Source organism: Ctenopharyngodon idella, chromosome 6, assembly GCF_019924925.1.
Source record: "Ctenopharyngodon idella isolate HZGC_01 chromosome 6, HZGC01, whole genome shotgun sequence".
In the NCBI taxonomy this organism is placed as follows: Eukaryota; Metazoa; Chordata; class Actinopteri; order Cypriniformes; family Xenocyprididae; genus Ctenopharyngodon; species Ctenopharyngodon idella.
In genome coordinates, this window is record NC_067225.1 from 7,080,892 (window position 1) to 7,100,930 (window position 20,039).

The window sequence follows — 20,039 nt, forward strand, 5'->3', positions numbered from 1 at the left end:
ATGAACAGCATCTGTGAAATGGCAGCTGCTGAGTTTATGCTTTCAGATGTTTTTAAAGCACATAGGTTACTCCTCAGGTCAGTCTTTAGGGCAGTGCTTCTCAAATGGTGGATTATGACCAAAAATGGATCACAGGTGTGTCCTGAAAACCCTGAACAAAATGTTGGGCTGCTTTAGAGAAAAGGAAAAGCTGTTGTAGTAGAGTATTGTTACTATGCCGTCATTTTACGCCAGACTGCTTCACAAATGAAGGTCAATTCAACGCTGGATTTGCACAAAAGATTAACATGACGGCACATGCTAGTCGATGAGTTGAATCAACTCCACAGCAACTACATAAATTTATCCAATAACAACTTCCAGATGGATTCTAAAAGTTGTAACTTCTTCCTGAGTCTCTCCATCAGTGTCCGACTCCGGTTTGAACAATGTAAGGCTGAACACCGTTACTGACAGTCCTCATTTTGGCTGCTTGAGATTCTCCAGCTTTTTTTGTTGTTGAGCAACCGAAGCGTGAGCTGTTAAAGCTCCGCCCTCTTCTGGAAAGGGGGCCGGGAGCAGCAGCTCATTTGCATTTAAAGGGACACACAAAAACTGTGTGTTTTTGCTCACACCCAAATAGGGGCAAATTCGACAAGCTATAATAAATGATCTGTGGGGTATTTTGAGCAGAAACTTCACAGACACATTCTAGGGACACCAGAGACTTATATTACATCTTGTAAAAGGGGCATTATAGGTCCCCTTTAACTTACTTTGGAAAGCCTGTGAAATCTGTTTGCAGGCACGCAAACTTAGTCCCATCAAATTTCTATGTAAGAGTGATGCAAATGTTTTTGGCTGCAGTCTTTGCTTCCGCACTGGGCCTAAGGCGATTGAAGCAATCAGGCTCTGTGTACGCTAACACTGCTCATTAGCAGGATTAATTAAGAGCACTTTTGAGGGTATATGCCTCTGAGACCTAGGAGCCAGCGAGGACTCTGGAATAAAGGGATGTGGGAAGAGAACATCACAGATGAGTAAAGAGGGTCATGGAGATCCGGCAGACTGACAGTATACTGTGACTGAGTTCAAAGGATGACTGTACTGTTTATGCTAATGTAAAGTGACTCATGCGTCGCAGTCAGGTATACTGTGTGACTGTAATGTGTTCGCTTCTGGAAGTGTTTATTAGAGCTGCCAGTCCTGGGAGCAGATTTTCAGGTACAGTTTAATGTATTTCCACTCCACAGATTATTGAAAATGGCAGAGCGCGTCTCAGGTGAAGTGTTCAAAAAAAAAAAAAAAACCCTCCTCTTTCTTACAGAGGAATGTCGAATATTTTTCACGTTTTTCTGAATTCACTTAAAGATGTTGACACCCTCTGCACCGCAAACTAAAGAAATAGTTTGCCTAAATGTTACAATTCTGCCAATATTTACTCACCTGCAAGCCCAGATGTCATTCCAAATCTGTATTCTGTTAACTGTTTCCATGGAATACAAAAGGATAATTCTGACAAAGGTCTTAAAGTAAAATATTGACAGAATTTTCATTTTTGGGTGGACTATTCCTTAAATAATCAAAGGCATGATAATTCCCATGGTGAACTTGGAGAGTTACTATGATATTTCATAAGCTACAAAGACCAGATAAAATCTCAAATGAGATGCTTGACCCAAGAGGATTTACTAACCCTTTGAAGACTTTAAAATCTTAAATTCCTTTTAGTTCCACTAGAGGGCAGAGCACAACATTCATGACAATCACATGGTGAATATGAAATGTGTGGAAGGGTGAACTGAGAAGTGAACAACCTCTCGTCCAGTGAACAACTCACCTCTACGAACAAGAAGCATGGCACTATATATTTGCTCCTCTTAACTCCTCCCCTCCCCACAATCCTCCCTCTGTCCATCTCTCCTGTCTTCAGTATATCAGTCAGACACCTGGAACATACACAGTCAGAAAACAACGATTTCAATGAGATCATCTATCTCATTCATTTGGATTGTACATGTAGATAACATTTAGATTTAATTCATGTATATGATCATATAGTTTTATGAGTTTATAAATAGTCGCCAGAAGTGAAAAGCTAAACGAAGGCTATAAATGAATTACACCACAGTTGCATGACTTCAATGCCACCACCATTAAGCTCTTTCAGTCTTTATTTAAAAACCTTTGTCCTGAAAGTTTGAGTTAGAATAGTTTGCAAGAGCCCGATTAGATGAGAATTAACACATTCGTTAGTGGGCATAACATGTATTTAATCATTTCTGACATTTCACTTACCTTATAGTGTTTCTCGCACTGGGCGAAAAAAATACAGCATAACCTGTGTAGTCCAATTCAAGAACAAATATGACTTACTGAATGTTCCATGTCAATGCATCACTACTTCAATATAGCCATTAGGCTGCTCTTACTTGCTGCGCCACCTGGATACCAAAATAAATTCTCTTTAACTCTATACCTCAATGTCACTTCTTTGTTCATGGTTATCCTGATTCCTGACTTTTATATCTGTGATAGGACTACCCAATGTAATAATATGTCAAGGAAAACAAAAAATGTTAACTTAAAGAGAACAAATGCATTTTCCCACTTCGTATTTCACTCTAACTTCTGGTGGGTGTCAAGATTGATTATAGCCCTCTAGGTAGGTCCTAGCATGACAGTTTTGTAGTTCATGTTTTTAAATTTGCAAAACTGAGGTAAAATCTATATAAAAAAAAAATAATAATAAAAAATTGTGCTGTCAGCTGATGAGGGGCATGCACTTTTAGCAGAAAAGTTAACAGCTGCAAACATATTTTAAACGATTTACACATAAAAATATTATCCTTCTAAGAAATGTGAAATTAGGGCATAAAATAATTAAAGATAAGACACTTTTTCTGAGGAAAAAAGTAATCAGATTATTGTACTACGATAATGCATTAGGCCTACATAAATACTGAAGATTACTGGGCGTCCAGATGCATGTTTTTGTAATACGATATATAGATCTATTTTGTGTTTGCAAACAGCGATGCAGCATTAAGAGCCTACCTGGTGGCAGAAAATGACAGTTCTGCAGTAGCAGTCTGTGGAAGCCACGGAATAAAAGAACAAAAAAAGTTAATTTCTCACAATTCAAAACAGAGTTGTGAGATATACTCGTTATTCTGTCTTTTTCCTCAGAGTTGCGAGTTTATATCCTGCAATTCTGACTTTTTCCCCTCAGAATTGTGATATAAACTCACAATTGCGAGTTATAAAATCCGAACTGGGAGATATAAACACGCAAATGCAATAAATCAAGTCAGAATTGTGAGATAAAAATGTTATAGGCTGTTTAAAAGTTATGTAAAATGTTATAGGTTTAAATATTACTTCATGCTGTAACTTCTATGTATGTCCCATATGAACTGCATATGTGAATATTATGTAGACTTACGGTTTACATTAAATTCAAGCTTTAATAGTTGACTTATCATTTCAGGTTTCATCTGTCCAGTCAGACCAAGCGTACCACTGCCACACGAGTCCTGAAGCCAAAACGTCTCGATCGCCCCCAGGTGGCTGGATGCAGTATAGGTCATAAACCCCGCCCTTTCCATGTAATGTAATGAGACGAGAGACAAACTAAATAGTCAAATTACACGTCAAAAGATGGTTTCTGTCGTCTTAGTTAGTTTTTTTTCTCACTGAAACACCAACTGAGTATTTTTCTGGATCTTCGGGAGGAGATTGGTGTTTTAACTTTAACTACATTTCCAGAACTGTTAATTTCACAGACATAATGAGTTGTTCTGCAGTATTAACTGATTCTGCGGGAGTGTGGGCGGGACCTTGATATATTATCTACTTCGCGCTCACTTCTGCGCAGATTCGGGCTCCAAGTTCACTATGCGCAGACTCGAGACTCAAGATGTCAGCACCATATTAGCACACTGGAGGCTTCACTTACTACAATGGAAGAGACTTACTACAATTTTAGTCTGTGCTTGCAACAAACGTCTGCGTTTAGCTTCAAAGGGCATCCTAAATGACGGTATTCTATAAAAAAAAAAAATGAAGAGTATATTTTTTTGTATTCCAATTCTGACATCCAAAGGCACAACAAAACATTTTTCTATTATTCTGTGGATTTTGCCCATTTTCCTACACTTGTTACCGCTATTTTTCTGCCACCACTATGCACGCACAGCTGCAAGTGACGTAACTGTGACGTCTGCTCCAAATTGGTCTATTTATTGCAGATTTTCCATAAGCAATGGCACCATGGCATGAGCTTATCCAACACCAACTCTGTATCTTTAAATTGAAATCCTGTCTAGCAGCATTAAGAACATTATCAGCACAGCAACTGTTCATTTCATTTGCAGCAGGGACTCGAATGAGAACTGAATTCCCACTGTGTTGAACGGAAGATTAGTTATAGGACATGGAGCTGAAATTCGAGATTATAATCTTAGTCCACCACTTGAGAGAGCAGTGAATTCTCTCGTTTGATGTATAGGTCACAAACACACACTTACATACATGTTGCCCCAAGCAAAGAATGCATTAGTAAAGAGACCAAAAATCTGAATATAAGCTCTCTTCTGAGACTCTGTAATGATCAAGATCACTTTTATGTTTTCTCCACTATTGTTACATAATGAGGGGGAGAGAGATGAATAAAGACAGATGAATAAATCATGAGGTTTAGCTTCTGTCTTTAGTGTTGTGTTCCTCAGGCCCAGAAGCAAACACAACACCACAAACATCTTGTAGCTGTCACCATCTACACACAGCCATTAAAATTCATCGTCTAAAAATGCTGAGGCTTAAGTTGAAAAAGAACAAAATGTGATTTTATGCACCAATTAAGATGCAACAACTTAGGTCTGTAACTCTACCAAATTAAAATAAGGGACAAGATATTTGTGCTTCGTATTGGTGCTGTACAGTTTTTAACAATTTAAAAAGACAGTCTATACTTACTAGGGAAAGAAAAGCTTCTAGCTAACAACTTTGTTTCCAGGGATCTTTTGCTCAAACAGACCTTTTCATATTCATATTTTTTGGTCAGCCAATAGACTTTCAAATTTCCATGCTGGACCAGGCTGGTTTACAGTATGCTGGTTTGGTGCTGGTCTACCTGAAGCATCTAACAATGGTGTTCTCTTAAATCATTCTTTCACTATTCTTTGTAACAATAATTTTACTATTTCTCACTTCTTGCATCTCTGTTAGAGTAAGAACAATCTTAGAACGTTGTATTGCAGTACTTGTAATGTTTAAATCACTTTGGATAAAAGAGTCTGCTAAATTAATAGATAAAAATTAATGTTGTCAAATTTAGTGCAATCCAACTGAGGCATGGCAAGGTAAGATTATCAGCAAACAACACATTTTGTCCTGTTCCTCACAAAAAACTATCACAGACAAATGAGCTTTTAACAAGGGTTTTAAGGTGTCTCTATTATGCTATTTTAAAGGTTTTGGAGGTCTCCCACAATACATTTACATGCATCCAAGGTAAAAAAAACCCCAAAAAACATAAATTTTCTAATAATATACACTGCAGCATCACTTCTTTTCTCACAGTGTCTGAAACGTTTTGATTAAGGATTCGTTCTCTCTAAACCCCGCCTTTCTGAGAGCCTATACTCTGCTCTGATTGGCCAGATGGCCCAGTCTGTTGTGATTGGGCTACTGCTTACAGTGCGTGTCGGAAACTCCCATTACCATAACTGAATTTCAGCTTCGGAGGCTTCCTCAGCACTTGCACACACAGTGATACGAACAGTAATTTTTTGATTATCAATTCGAGCCCGAGTCCTTGTTCTTTGGAAGTGCATGCAGAGTGGATTTGCTTTCGCAATGCACAAAACAGCATCTTCTTGGCATGTCGACAACACAAGCAGTGTTGAGGGTCAAAGTAGACATTGTTCGCAATGAAGGCCATATGCTGGCATTATGCAAACCTGTTACAAACCTACATAGCAGTTCATGCAGGAAGTAAGGCTAGAATATTGACGACTCATTTCAGGCATTTCAGAATCAGTTCTTTCTTTTGGGAGATAATTTATTGTGCACTTTGATCTTTGAAACTTTGCATTCACAAACAGATATATTATATTCGAAAAGCGTATAGTGGCACTTTAAGGACACTCAGAAATCAAGGTTTTAAGGACACTTAACATTACCCAACAGGACACTTAGGGCCCTATTTTAACGATCTAAGTGCACGCTCTAAAGTGCACGGCGCAAGCGTACTTAGGGCGTGTCCGAATCCACTTTTGCTAGTTTAACGACGGGATGTGCCCAGTGCATGGTCTAAAAGGGTTGTCCCTATTCTCTTAATGAGTAATGGGTGTGTTTTGGGCGTAACATGCAATAAACCAATCAGAGTGTCATCTCCCATTCCTTTTAAAAGCCAGTTGCGCTCATGCAGTGGCAGATTCACTATTTACATGGTGGAATTTGCAAGCGGAAAAACTGAATGCTTCTATAGCGAGGAAACGGATCTGCTCGTGTGCAAGGTTAAAACACGCGAGCAGACCGTCATCGGGACAAGCCGGATTCCACCAAAACATTTTTATGTTTATGCACACAATAATAATCTTTTACATTGTAATCCTTTTATTTTTAATATTTGGCATGTTTGTGTGTTGCTGCGCATCCCTGTGTGTGTATGCGCGTTGTGCACCCGCCTATAGGCGCATATTACTAATGCGCTCTTTAAATAACAAAAAAAAAATACTGAGCCATTGACTTTAGACCAGGTTTCAGTTGGTCAATGGCGCAGTCCATTTCGGTTGCCTCAAAATAGTAACACGCCAACAATGCGCCTGAACACACCTCATTTTCAGACCAGCACGCCCATGGGTGCACAAATGGGTGCAAATGCATTTGCTGTTTAAAAAACGTGGCGCAGGACGTGAAAATGATAACTGTGTCGGGCTGAAACTAGCAAAAAACACATGCACCGTGCCTGCCGCCGCATTGCACCCAGTGTATGATAGGGCCCATAATGTAAAAACAACAGGGAAATAAAGTGTGGTTGCCAAAACTTTAATGTAAAAAATGGTAGCAAAATTTTAAGTCTTTCAGATTTATTTAAAACTAAGAAGAAACAGTTATTTAAATGAAATTCACACAGAGTTCTGGAAATTTCAATTTACGTTTTTTTTTTTTACCATGACTTCACTTCAAGTTCTTTTTCACTTTGAAAAACTGTACATTTAAAAGTATTTTACTGTAAAATTACACAAAATACCCCATTAGATCTATTAAATTCTATTGTATTCAGTTTTTCACTGAATAAAACCACAAACAGGTTTTTACCATAGCATTTTTACAGTCTTTTACAGTTAAAATTATGACCATTTTTTACAGTGTAATAAAAGGGGAACAGTCTGGGTTAATCGTAACTGGGCTAAACCAAACATCAATTTCAAACACTTCTGCCATGTTCTCATGTCTAAAATTCTGTTTGAAGCCTTGTGCTGACTAGCTGCTGAAGTGACAGCGGCACTAACGCATTACAGTTTTTGTCCTGAGGACCAGCTGCATCTGTATAATCCTAAAAGCCTGATTTGGTTGAGTAGGTGTAATGACTTTATACTGCTGAAACTCTTGAAAGTGAACTGTCAAAATCTCAGTTCTTGCAATTAACAATACACTGACAGACAGACCACTGACATGCATCATAAAATCTCACACCACACTGAAAAGTGGGCCGCTACATTTAAAGCAAACACACAGCACAGGAAAAACGAGGATAGGTGTACGTTCTTCAAAAATCCATCTTCAAAGGGAAGTCTACTGCACCCCTTATGATGCGTCTCTCCTCTGAGCTCTTTAAAACATACACTCTTAGCAACAGAGAAAGGGAAAGACAAATTCAGGTCACTGCTGAGGGGTACATTAGAAACAAGGAGAGCACAAGGGACAGGAAGAACCACAAAGAGGACAAAGATAGGACAGGACAACAAGGGAAGAGTCTTCTGAAGCACTAATTGGGTTTAAAACTTGACCTTGAACAATAATTTTAAAACGCTAACAATTTTAAAGGGTTAGTTCACCCAAAAATGAAAATTCTGTCATTAATTACTCACCCTCAAAAAATTAAATAATGGCTTTATTCAACAATATCTAGTGATGGGAGATTTCAAAACACCGCTTCATGAAGCTTCGAAGATTTACAGATCTTTTGTTTCGAATCAGTGATTCGGAGCGTGTATCAAACTGCCAAAGTCACGTGATTTCAGTTAACGAGGTTTCGTTACGTCATAAGTGTTTTGAAATTGCAATGGTTCACGTGACTTTGGCAGTTTGATACGTGCTCCGATCCACTGATTCAAAACAAAAGATTTGTAAAGCTTCATGAAGCAGTGTTTTGAAATCGCCCATCACTAGATATTGTTGAATAAAGTCGTTATTTTGTTTTTTTGGAGCACAAAAAGTATTCTTGTCGCTTCATAACATTAAGGTTGAACCACTGTAGTCACATGAACTGTTTTAAATATAACTTTAGTACCTTTCTGGGCGTTTGAAAGTATTAATTATCTTGCTTTCAATGCAGGCCTCACTGAGCCATCGGATTTTATCAAAAATACCTTTATTGGTGTTCCGAAGATGAACGAAGGTCTTGCAGGTGTGGAACGACATGAGGGTGAGTAATTAATGACATAAATTTTCATTTTTGGGTGAACTAACCCTTTAAGGCTATGTATGTCATTTAGCAGGACACTACATACTAGTAAAAGAAAATCAAATTCGCTGAGAACTCTGATTGGTTGATGGAACCACAAGAACGAACACACACGGGCCCAAACCCTTCACTAGTGACTGTTCTGAGCTGTGACGTGAAAGGCAGCAGATAAATATAAGTCCGTTTCACGCTTTTAAGAGCATTCCAAAAATAGGGCGCTGATAAAACATCTACTATAATATAATGAAATATGAGTGATCTATTTGTCAGAATACATGGATGTCAGTGGAGAAAGGCCCTATTTGCTCCCATAATGGTGTAGTTATACGATCTATCAGCAGGAGCTAACCGAATATTGCTAACCCGCAAAAACCTTGGTAATGCTGACATCAGGTTGGCTTGCATGTCTTTGGAGGGTAGTGCATTGGTTAACTTAACCAACAAGATTTTTTGACAACCAGCTTCATCATAAGCACTGTGAAATTTTAAAACCTGACTTCCCAGGATAAATGACTATCCTGGGGTAAAGTATAAACAGTGTGAAACATGATAACAAGACAACAAGATTATTTTAACACAGGGATAAAAAAAAGTGTGAACCCTAAGTGAAGAACTTCAAGTGTAAAAATGTCCAATATTGTTCCTCCTACTGTGTGAAACTATCAGTACAGTGCACTATTTGTTAACCAAATGCTGTAACTGTGAATGTCTACACAATGGATTTGAATGCTTATCATATCCATTGCAAGTGATTTGCTGCTGTCTTTCAGGTCTGTTTCATTTCAAACATCAGTAGAGGACTCAAAGACAGGAAAAACATGCCCCTTGTTCAGCCAGTATGATCTGAAGTTACAGAATGAATGTTATGACAGTACTCAGATGTTTCATGCTCTCTGTGTACACACAGAACAGGGGGCATGTGGGTCTCTGTGTCACTCACAGTGCAGAAATCTTCAGTACCAGCTGCTGACTGGCTGCTTTATCCTCTACATGGTGGCCAAGATACGTCCACACTGTGAATTAATTACTTTGACTGAATCCACATAGTTTCGGGTATGGCTTTTGACTTCCACACTGATTGTATACTGATTGTATACAAATTTCTGTCCGTTCAGATATTAAAGGGTTACTTCAGCCAAAAATGAAAAATCTGTCATCATTTACTCACCCTCATGTCGTTCCAAACCTGTAAGACTTTCATTCATCTTCGGAACACAAATGAAGATATTTTTAATGAAATCTGAGATTTCTGTCCCTCTATTGACAGTCCATGCAACTACTACTTTCATGCTTTAATAAGGTCATTAAGAGATCGTAAAACGAATCCATAATGAGAATGAACCTCATTGGTTCTCACATGTCAAGCAAACATGCTTGAGCTTCTGTTTACCACAATTAATGTGTGAGTTGATGAATGTTTATATGTGAATAAAATCCTAAATTTAATCTGTTCACCATAAAAAGCGATCATCTCTTCAGAAAATTTGGACTAAACCGCTCGATTCATATGGATATTTACGATCTCTTTATGAACTTTTTTGAAGCATCAACGTTTCAGTTGCGTAGCTGTCTATGGAGGGATAGTAATCTCTTAGATTTTGTTAAAATATCTTAATTTGTGTTCCAAAGATGAACAAAAGTCTTACGGATTTGGAATGACATGAGTGTGAGTACATGATGACAGAATTTTCATTTTTGGGTGAACTAACCCTTTAAGTACAGATTACAGATTTCACAAACTCAGAACTAACTAGCGTAACATACAGTTCTACTACACTCAAAAAAAAAAGATTTTTTGATGCTGTTCAGTTTATTTAAACAATTTATTTTGATTCAACACCATTGTATCAGGTTTCTGGTTTAAATGTGATTGATTCATGTTAAATTGGAATAACATGTTTCAATCAAGTAAACCCAACCAGGACTCAATCAAACAGGATTTTCACTTCCCATCATGCTTTGCAAAGGGGCTGAACTAGGAGTGTAAATGTTGAAATAAAGTGTTATTTTAAGCAGTTTTTAGGAAGATGAGAAAATGGAAAGACTTTTTAATGTTTACCGTTCTATTATGTTGGTATTTAAAAGTTTCTGTTAATTAATAGTTTTAGGGTTACCATTGTGGTGAATTGTTGCACTTGTGCTTGGGTTGAGGACCTGCTAACAAACTTTCAAATTACTTTAATAAGAAAGTAATCACTGTGGTAGTGCTCTGAGTTGCATTTCCCAAAAGCATTGTAAGCCTATGTTGATTGTAAAACCATTGCCACCAATGGATTTATGATCAGTTTAGGCTTTACAATGTTTTTGGTTAAGGCAATTTAGGATGAATCCAGTATCACATCTAGATTTCTAACACAGAACACAAATCACAAAATTAAACAAGAAGAATTAATTGTAAAAATCGATGTATATGAAAACAATTTATTATTTATTTATTGCTTTTTATTTATTTTCCAAAACATTGCAAATTAGTTGGGCTGACACTATTAAATTAAGCTGTGCCCAACCATAGTAAATGAGTTGAATCAACCTTAATAAATTAAGTTGACCCAACCTAAGTACATTAAATTGGAATAACAGAATTGCATAATGCTGAAATAAAGCAACTTAATCATGTGGAAATCCTTTCCATGATTTTTTTATGTTCGTTCAAAGAGTTATTTTTTTGAGTGTACTGGATATGTATTTTACTTCATAATGAGTGCTAAAAATTTGAGGCACTTACGAAGCCATTAACCTGGCAAACTTTGAAAATCCAGTGATGATTTATTTCTCAAAAGGGCTCATTGGAAAGAAAATAACACTTTGGGGAATCTAGAATTTGGAATCAGTCCAAAGTTGCCATAGTGTAACTGTTCATGCAATACAAATTACAATAGTTGTCTTTTTAGCTGGTTTTTAAAACTTTATCACTAATAAAGCATGATAGGATAAAACTGCCAGCAGTTCATCACTGCTCTGAGGTCAAGCTAATAAAGTCAGTGAAATTATGAATTTTATTGAAACCAGATGAGATCCTGCACACAGATATTGGCACACAGCTGCAATTTTACTTGATGTATTTAAAAAGGATAATGCACTTATTTCAGCATAGAAATTGAACCAGGGCCATATGTAAAAAGTCTACCTCTGACCCAACTGGCACACTAATGGAGTACAAAAGCATGCTAACAATTTAATAAATGTTAAAGTTTTTAATATTTAATATAAGTTAAGTAGAATCTGCTACATCGAAGCAAATTGGTCTTGGATAGCGCATGTCATTTTTGAGTGTAATTTGGAAGAGAGGGTCAGTGAACAGACTGTGGGTGGACCGTGGGCATGTCGTCTGAGGCTGACACTCGAATTTGGGAGATGAAGCATTTTGATTACATACTGATTACATTAGGGCTTCGGGTTTACACACACACACACACACACACAAACACTGAGCTGATGCAGTACTAACGGGCAGTATTCATCATTGCATACTGCAGGTCCTGACAAAACAGTGCAAGTATACTGTCTGCAAAGTAATAACTGCCTTAAAACACAAATGTAGCAGTAAACAAATAGTTATCTTGTAGGCACACACACTATTAAAACCCACAAACAAAAGCACGTCATGCACTCCATCGTGCAGTCAGTTTGTGTGCAAAACTTTACATTTACATCACTGTCACTTTTCCTCAAAAGGAAAAAACAAAGTCTCTCTGTGCAACACAGTGCCACTGCGCTACGACTCCCTGATGTGGGTCAGAGCCCAAACAACAGCCTTGATCTAGTAACGCCTCTGTTGCTTTTGCATCCATTACAGCCGGCTTATTGAGTCACCCAAATGAATGCCCACAGCCCACATTCACCATTATAAACACATCAGCAAGAGTGAGAAAGAGAGAGAGAGAGAAAGCTTACCTCTAATGGCAAAAGCAGTGATGAAGTAAAGATGCTATATTACAGCCATTCCGGCTGGACTTGAACACAAGTGCTTTTAGAAGTGTGTGAATGAAACAGCAGCACCTGCTTAACTCAGCTCTCTGCGTGTAAACGGCTGTCTCTTCACCAGAGGCATACAGCCACACTTCTCTCTCTCTCTCTCTCTTTTCTCTCCTCCTCTCACTCTGTTTCTCTCTCTCGACACACACACACTGCCAGTGGCATCAGCGCCACCCCTCTTCACATTAAGAGATGTAATGTAAATAAGCTGGACTGATGTCCCAGCATTCAAGAGCAAAGATCAAGCTAATTCATTAAGAGTCTATTTTTGAATGAAGGTCTGAGAGAGAATTATAGATGAAATGGGAGCGAAAAACAGCAAACAAAGGATGCTGGGAGAAACTGAGAGGAGATTAAACATTTTTATGCCTGTAATTTTTAATTAATAATAATAATAATAATAATAAACTCATTTGCAATTGCTTTTGATGTGCAGGTAGAAAAATGTCATGTAACCTAAAGAAAAAATATAAGAGGTTACGCTAACAAAAATAATTTTTACATGTCAGATCAGGCAAAAATAACTCATTAAGGAACAGTGTTTCAGAGTTGCTAGTCACTATGAAGTTAAAAAATAACAGTATCATGAATATTAACATGATAATCAATCAGAGCGTTGTGACTTATAAAGCATCAGATAAACAGATCATTATTAATGTTTACAGATATTTAGAGCCTCGCTGTCTAAAGAACTTTTATGGGTATAGGATCTTAAATACACGTCGTTTGTGATATTCAGTGTGTTTGCATATGCTGTGGGAGTATTAAGTAGCTGGATAAAACAAAAAAAGACAGAACTGAAAAGCTGTGAATAAATCTATGTGAATAATAAAAGACAGAGAGAGGGAGGGGACTGTGATCAACCCACTGCTTTTAGTGAGCTAGTACTGCTGCATGACATTGTTAAAAAATATCACAAGGTCTACATGTAGGGCGGGAGGTAGATTTGCAGTTCCCATGGAAACTCGGGCACCATGCCTCACGAGAGAGACGTTCCCTTACACTCTTTAACATCGATGGATTCCTTGGACGATCTATGTGAAAATTGCAACGTTTCGGATCAGCATCAGCCAAGCAAAACAAAGCAGAGCAGACACTTTAACAATGCATGAACAGAATGTGTTAAGCAAATTTATTTTTATCAGAACTATCAAGCAAAAAAAAAAAAGATTGCCCTACCAGTGTTGGGGGTAAGCATTACAAGTAACTTGAGTTACACAATCAGATTACTTTTTCAAGTAACTAGTATAGTAACGCATAACTTTTTCAATTTACAACAAAATATCTTTATTTTGATATCAATATATCAAAATATCTAAAGTTACTTTCTTAAATAAGTAATGCAAGTTACTTTTTCACATTTATTGAGTGACAGCTCTCCTGTCCCCATGTTGAGAGAAATAAAGAGCAGAGGTGTTGTGTGCGCTGATGTAGTTCTATGATGGTTATTGTAGTTACTAAATGTGAACATGCATTTGCACCAAAACATTCAGTATTCCTCAAAATGAATAAAAACAGTGAAATGTAATCTCAGAATTTTACACAGACCTGTAATAATTAACTATATTAAATTACACAAATGTATTTAATCTCACTTTATTAACCAATGTCTTTGCTGCTGACCTTCAATGATCCAATTCAACCAAACTAATAAACAAAAATTACTTTAGATTAAATTTAGAAATAAGAGTGTTGAACTTTCTTCTCCTATTCTTCTTTAATCCAGAATGGCAGCACAGCTGAAAGGTTTGTTTGTTCTCTACTGTACAGGCATAAATATGCTCACTTTTGGGGTGAAAGGACCTTTACATTTGCCAAAAAAATAACCTTTTTTGTTGTTATTAAAAACAAAAAAGCAAGCCCAGCCCAGGTGAGAAAACGTAACGCAAAAGTAACTCATGCAATTCTGAGTAATGTAACATAACTTTTCACAAAAAGTGACTAAGTAACGCAATTAGTTTCTTTTTTAGGGAGTAAAGCAATACTGTAATGCATTACCTTTAAAAGTAACTTTCCCCAACACTGTTGCCTACTGACTTACCTAAACTGTACAAAGACAAAACATTTGGTCAGTCAAATCACATATATTGACTGAAGTGCATTTTGTGGCACTGATGGGAATTAGAAATCACTGTTTTCAAACAGGTTTCCTAAACACTCCTCCCCATCTGCCATTGGTTGGACAAACTTATAGACCAGCCCCAAACTCATGATTGAGCCAATGCTGCTGTATTATATAGAAGCTTATTTCAGCTATGGAATAAAAAAAGGTAATTGCTATTTATCTCACAATTATGAAAAAAGTCAGAATTGCAGGATATAAATATTTCCCGCAATTCTGACTTTTTTTCTCAGAATTGTGAGATATAAACTTAATTGCGAGAAAATGTCAGAAATGTGAGCTGACTTTTTTTAGTTTTTTTGAGTTTATATCTTGCAATTTGGACTTTATATCTCAGTTCTGAGAAATAAACTCGCAATTCAGACTTTTTCCTTGCAATTGTGAGTTTATATCCCGAAATTCTGATTTTTTCCTTAGAATTGGAAGTCATAAAGTCCAAATTGTGAGATAAAAAGTCACCTTTTTAATTTTTGTAATTTGTGGTGTAACTAAGTTTCCATAGCAGTCTGATTGAGGCATCAATCTGATTACTTATAGATTATTTGGTTGCATGTAAATGTAGCTACTGTATGGGACAAAAAATTAATTTTTCAAAATGTCTTGTGTTCCACAAAAGAAAGCAAGTCATACAGGTTTGGAGCAACATGAGGGTAAGTAAATGATGACAGATTTGTCATTTTTGGGTGAACTATCTCTTGAAGGTACCTTGTTTTGGACACATGTCCTTCATAGAGAAGGCAATTCCATAATGCAATGCAATGCATAATCTTAGTGAACAAATATATCTATGAATGTGGATGAAGCAAGATAAATGTTGATTATAAATACAGTATACTTCATATTTCATTCAACATAAAGTATTAATAAAATTAGATTCTCTAATTATTTGAGTGTTTTTTGCTTATAAGAGTATCGTGTCAAGTATGTATAAGAGTATCACGTATAAGTAGGAGTATTAGTTTAACATTACACTAACAGCAAGGAAATCACATACTTCCTTACTATATATAGTAGGCAAAAAACAGTGTGTGACAAAAGAAGTATTTCTGAATTCACAGTACATATTAAAGTCCCCCTGAAATCAAAATTTAAGTTTTTTAGCTTTTAGTATGAATATGTTAGCCTTAAGGTTATGAATAAGCTGGTGTATTCCAAAACAATGACAAAATGTGAAATTGGTCACTTATTCACATTTACTATTTTCTATATGGTGAATGGCACAGAGTGCACCATATAGGTGATAGGGAACGATTCAGACAGTGTAAATATGCTTTCCACTGAGCCGAATGAAGTCTGATTTCATGTTAGTGTCACGTGAACCACAGTGCACACAGTCTGCTCCGGTCCAGAGACACGATAGCACATATTTTTCATATATGCTATATTTTAAAGCGATATGGAGGAGATTAGGAGGAGAAACGGTAAAGTGAGCCTCTTTGATGCGTCGTTGAGTAGTTCACACATAAAGATTAGCAAGCGCTGATCACCCGCTGATTTTCCCCCGATCACAGCCCGACCTGTCGACAAGCTCGTTAACTTGCAAATCGGGCTTAAATCTGGCTTAAAATCCTGTAGTGTAAACTTCGCATTAGAGATTAAAAGGAAACTGGGGTTTTAACGAGCTCAACGGCTCTGGCCGAGCTGTGATATAAATGAAACGCAATTGGCTATTTTAAAAAAGGGGGGAGCTGTTCGATATGTCCCGCCCTGTCAAATGAAATTACGTCAACACATTAAATAATGCTGTGCGTTCCAAGGCACTTCAGTGGGCCTTTAAAGAGTAGGCAAAATGTACCCAGATGACCTACTTCAGGGGTGTCCAAACTCGGTCCTGGAGGGCCACTGTCCTGCAGAATTTAGCTCCAACTTGCCTCAACAGCTTCTAGTAAGACCTTGATTAGCTGGTTCAGGTGTGTTTAATTAGGGTTGGAGCTGAACTCTGCAGGACAGTGGCCCTCCAGGAGCAGGATTGGACACCCCTAAACCTACTTTTTCGGTGAGATTCTGAAGAGTGCATATGATGGACACTTTACTATCCCATGAGGCCACGGGAGAGGATTTGTGAATGGCAGTGACACAACTGACACTGGTAGGTCACGTGATAATGGCAACATGGCAAATATAGTATGTCCAGATTATATTCATACACATTCAGAACATACATTTTTAGCAGTCATAAATTACTTATTCAAAATAATTACCTACTCAAGAAAGTATGCAATTTTAGACACAGCCCATCTCTTTAAAACTGAAATTAGTTGTGAATTGAGCCCATGTGTAGGAGACTATTTGTGTGCTGAGCTGCTGCCTGTAGAGCGTTCCAAATCAGCTACTTATGAGGTTTGTTGAGATGTTGCCTTAAGGGCGCAAGTATGCTTCAGCTGTTCTTTTGCAGCTATGTTTTGCACATGGTATATAATGTACAATTCAATATCAACAGAGTTCACTCACACTGTGCTTATGCAGCCCACATTTTCTAGATTCATGCACATTTGCACATCTGAACCCTTTGCACATGTCCCTGGAATTTACTGCACTAATTGGTGGGTCAAATAGGTGACAACACAGTTGGGCTGTTGCTTTTAAGAACTACTCAAAGAAAAAAAAATTGAAAATGCTAATAAAAAAAAAAAAAAAAACAAGACAACAAAAAGATATGTTTACAACTCTAGTTTGAAAAAGCATAAAGTTGACAAATTAGTTCACAAGGTTTTGGAAAAGAGCTAGTCACAATCTATCAATGTTTCACAAAACTAAGTAATCTATGTAAAAGTGCTTCATGTTCTACAACCATTCCCTCCTTACAGACCTGTTTCCAGCCTGTAGTTTTGAAAGTATCCACTTTTATTTCTCATGCAACTTTAAGTGTTTTGACCTAGCATTTCCCTCCTTCCATTCAATCTTTATCAGATGATAAACACTGAAAACAGAAGGGGAACTGAATCGATGACAGGAGGGTGAAAATCTGGCCTTGCTGTGGAACTGGCACAATTCTTACACATACATCACAGGTTTCACCATATCTAGCAGCACTCTCAATAGAGATCCTCCAGAGCATTGCTGCAGAGATTTAAAGTAGGTCGCCCTGAACTTGCACACCATGATTTATGTTATGTGGACACAGCGGCCAAGTCAATTTTATGGAAATGGCAGTGGAATTTTTGACAGGCATGGATAATTTATACATTTTTAAAAATGGAACAAAAAAAGAATAAAAAGAATATTATAACATATAATAACAAGATTAAACATACAGTTCAAAACTCTGAAACCACAGTGAAATTCTAGGATTCGTAATCCTATTTAAATGGAAATATATAGAAAAGTGTCGATTTAAAAAAAAAAAAAAAGAGAAAAAAAAGAATGCATTAGAAGAAATGTAAATAATTGCATTTACGAAATATTACTTCCATTGAAACACAACATGCTCTTTGGAACATTCTTATAACATGCTGGATAACACAGAACATCAGGTTTTAAAGAAATTTGTTAAGCTCATGCAACTTGAATGCTGTCATTAAAGGCACACTATGTACATTTTCACCACTAGAGGTCGCCTATTCAAAACAAAGGCGTAGCTTGATGACGCGGAGATTGAGCACGGAATCTTGGGAGTTGTTGTCTTCACCTCACAGCCGGTGGAAAAGAATCCGACGGGACTCGGGCAGAAATCATGGTTGAGATTATTAACATTACTGTAGTATGAAGCAGAGCAGGACCGAATGCTGTGGGAGCAGAAACGAGGCCGCTAGAGCGATTGCTAATGAGAGACGAGCACGGCACACCTCAAGAACAGTGGAACTTTTATTATGCCACAGTCGCCGCTTCCGCTTTTTCCGGTCAAGCGCATGTGGGGTAACAGCGCTATTTATCATGTTAGATACATTTAACTGTGTTAAATGTTATAACGTTACTCTGTGTGCTCGTTCGGCGGCTGTTATGAGACACTTGTTGCACACTGCATTAATATAGATCGATATTAGAACATCATATTAATAAATGCTGATGGCTTATGTTGATGAATGGCATGCAATTAATTTGAAAACATATTGTATGTGTTACAGACATATACTCAGGAGAACAGGTATATCACAAAGAGGGTGTTTATTTACAACAACAGGGTGAATACAACGATGCAGGTAAGTAAACTGGATGAAGGGATGTGCAGATGTAATGATGATGATGATAGTGATACAGTCTTTTCTTACAGGTGTAGGAGGTTGTGGATGGATGGATGACGGAGGGATGCACACACACTCAACCGGAGGTAAGTTGTCACACGAAGACACAGACAAGGAGAACACACTGGAGGATCGTTGGAGAACAGTACCAGGAAACGTATGAGATAATCACAAGGAGGACTCGTAGGAGATCGCTGGAGAAACACAAGGAGAAGGTCCTCTACATTCAAACGAGATCAGAAGTGCAGCTTGTGTGACGAGGTGATGACGATCAGGTGCGGGTGATTGCTGAGTGTGAGCAGGAGGGATTATGGGAAATGGAGTTCAGTGAAGGCAAGACAGACGGTGACCGTGACAGTATGACTGAGAAAATGCTGTATTACTGTTTCTAAAAATAAAGCTGGTTATGCTATGTTAGCCACTTGACACTTGTTTTTCTCTGAGGCATGGTAAAAAACATGCAATCGCGGAAAATCAAGAAAACGAGATTCAAACAATAAGACTAAACGTGTTGAGCTATATAACAATGATTAGTTTTCTGTCTATAAATGTATCCAAGCATTTGTTCTCGTCTAATAAAACATGTCGGCCTAATATATTAAAGCGTCTTTGGTGTTTCCATGGTTTCTACAAAATAAAACCGGAAATTGAGGGTAACGCAGGTATGACGTCACTGATAGTCCTTAATTCAAAAATCTTACATATTGTGCCTTTAAAACAATAGCGGAGGTAAACCAAATAGAAATTCTTAAATTCATTTTTTTTTAGTTTAAATGTTATTATAATTATTTTTTTCTTCTTCAAATATTTATATATTGATATGTTTTCATGGAGAAAAAAGCAGCATTTTCACTATGGTTCTAGACTTAAGGACCCCAGGAAACCCCAGTTTCTTCTTGTCAAGATGTGTAACAGATCATGACAAGTCTTTGTCTAACAGGTTGATTTCAAATAACATGTTACAGTACACAAGCCTCTCCACTCTTTTTAGCTGATAAAATGGGTCAGTAGTTGCTTAACTGCACACCACATGAGCAGTTAATTTTTAACAAGTCCAAAAAAAACAAATATAAAGAAGCCTTGCCGT

At 37.3% G+C, this 20,039-nt stretch overlaps 1 protein-coding gene across 8 annotated transcripts in view; it reads right to left on the reverse strand.

Annotated features, from left to right (window-relative positions):
- plppr2b (phospholipid phosphatase related 2b) overlaps nucleotides 1-12,734 on the reverse strand; it is a 52,965-nt gene extending 40,231 nt beyond the window's left edge. For 3 of the 8 annotated variants that reach the window (XM_051898024.1, XM_051898023.1, XM_051898026.1), the window contains exons 1-4: nucleotides 12,569-12,732; nucleotides 3,425-3,579; nucleotides 2,278-2,320; nucleotides 1,820-1,928 (exon numbers count right to left, since the gene is read on the reverse strand). In XM_051898024.1, coding sequence (XP_051753984.1) covers nucleotides 1,820-1,928; nucleotides 2,278-2,320; nucleotides 3,425-3,569 — 297 coding nt within the window. In that variant the 5' untranslated portion in view covers nucleotides 3,570-3,579; nucleotides 12,569-12,732. Of the gene's footprint in view, nucleotides 1-1,819; nucleotides 1,929-2,277; nucleotides 2,321-3,424; nucleotides 3,580-12,568 lie in introns of all 8 variants that reach the window. The other 5 variants (XM_051898025.1, XM_051898027.1, XM_051898028.1 and 2 more) reach the window with 4 other exon arrangements.
- Between the last annotated feature and the right edge of the window lie 7,305 nt (nucleotides 12,735-20,039).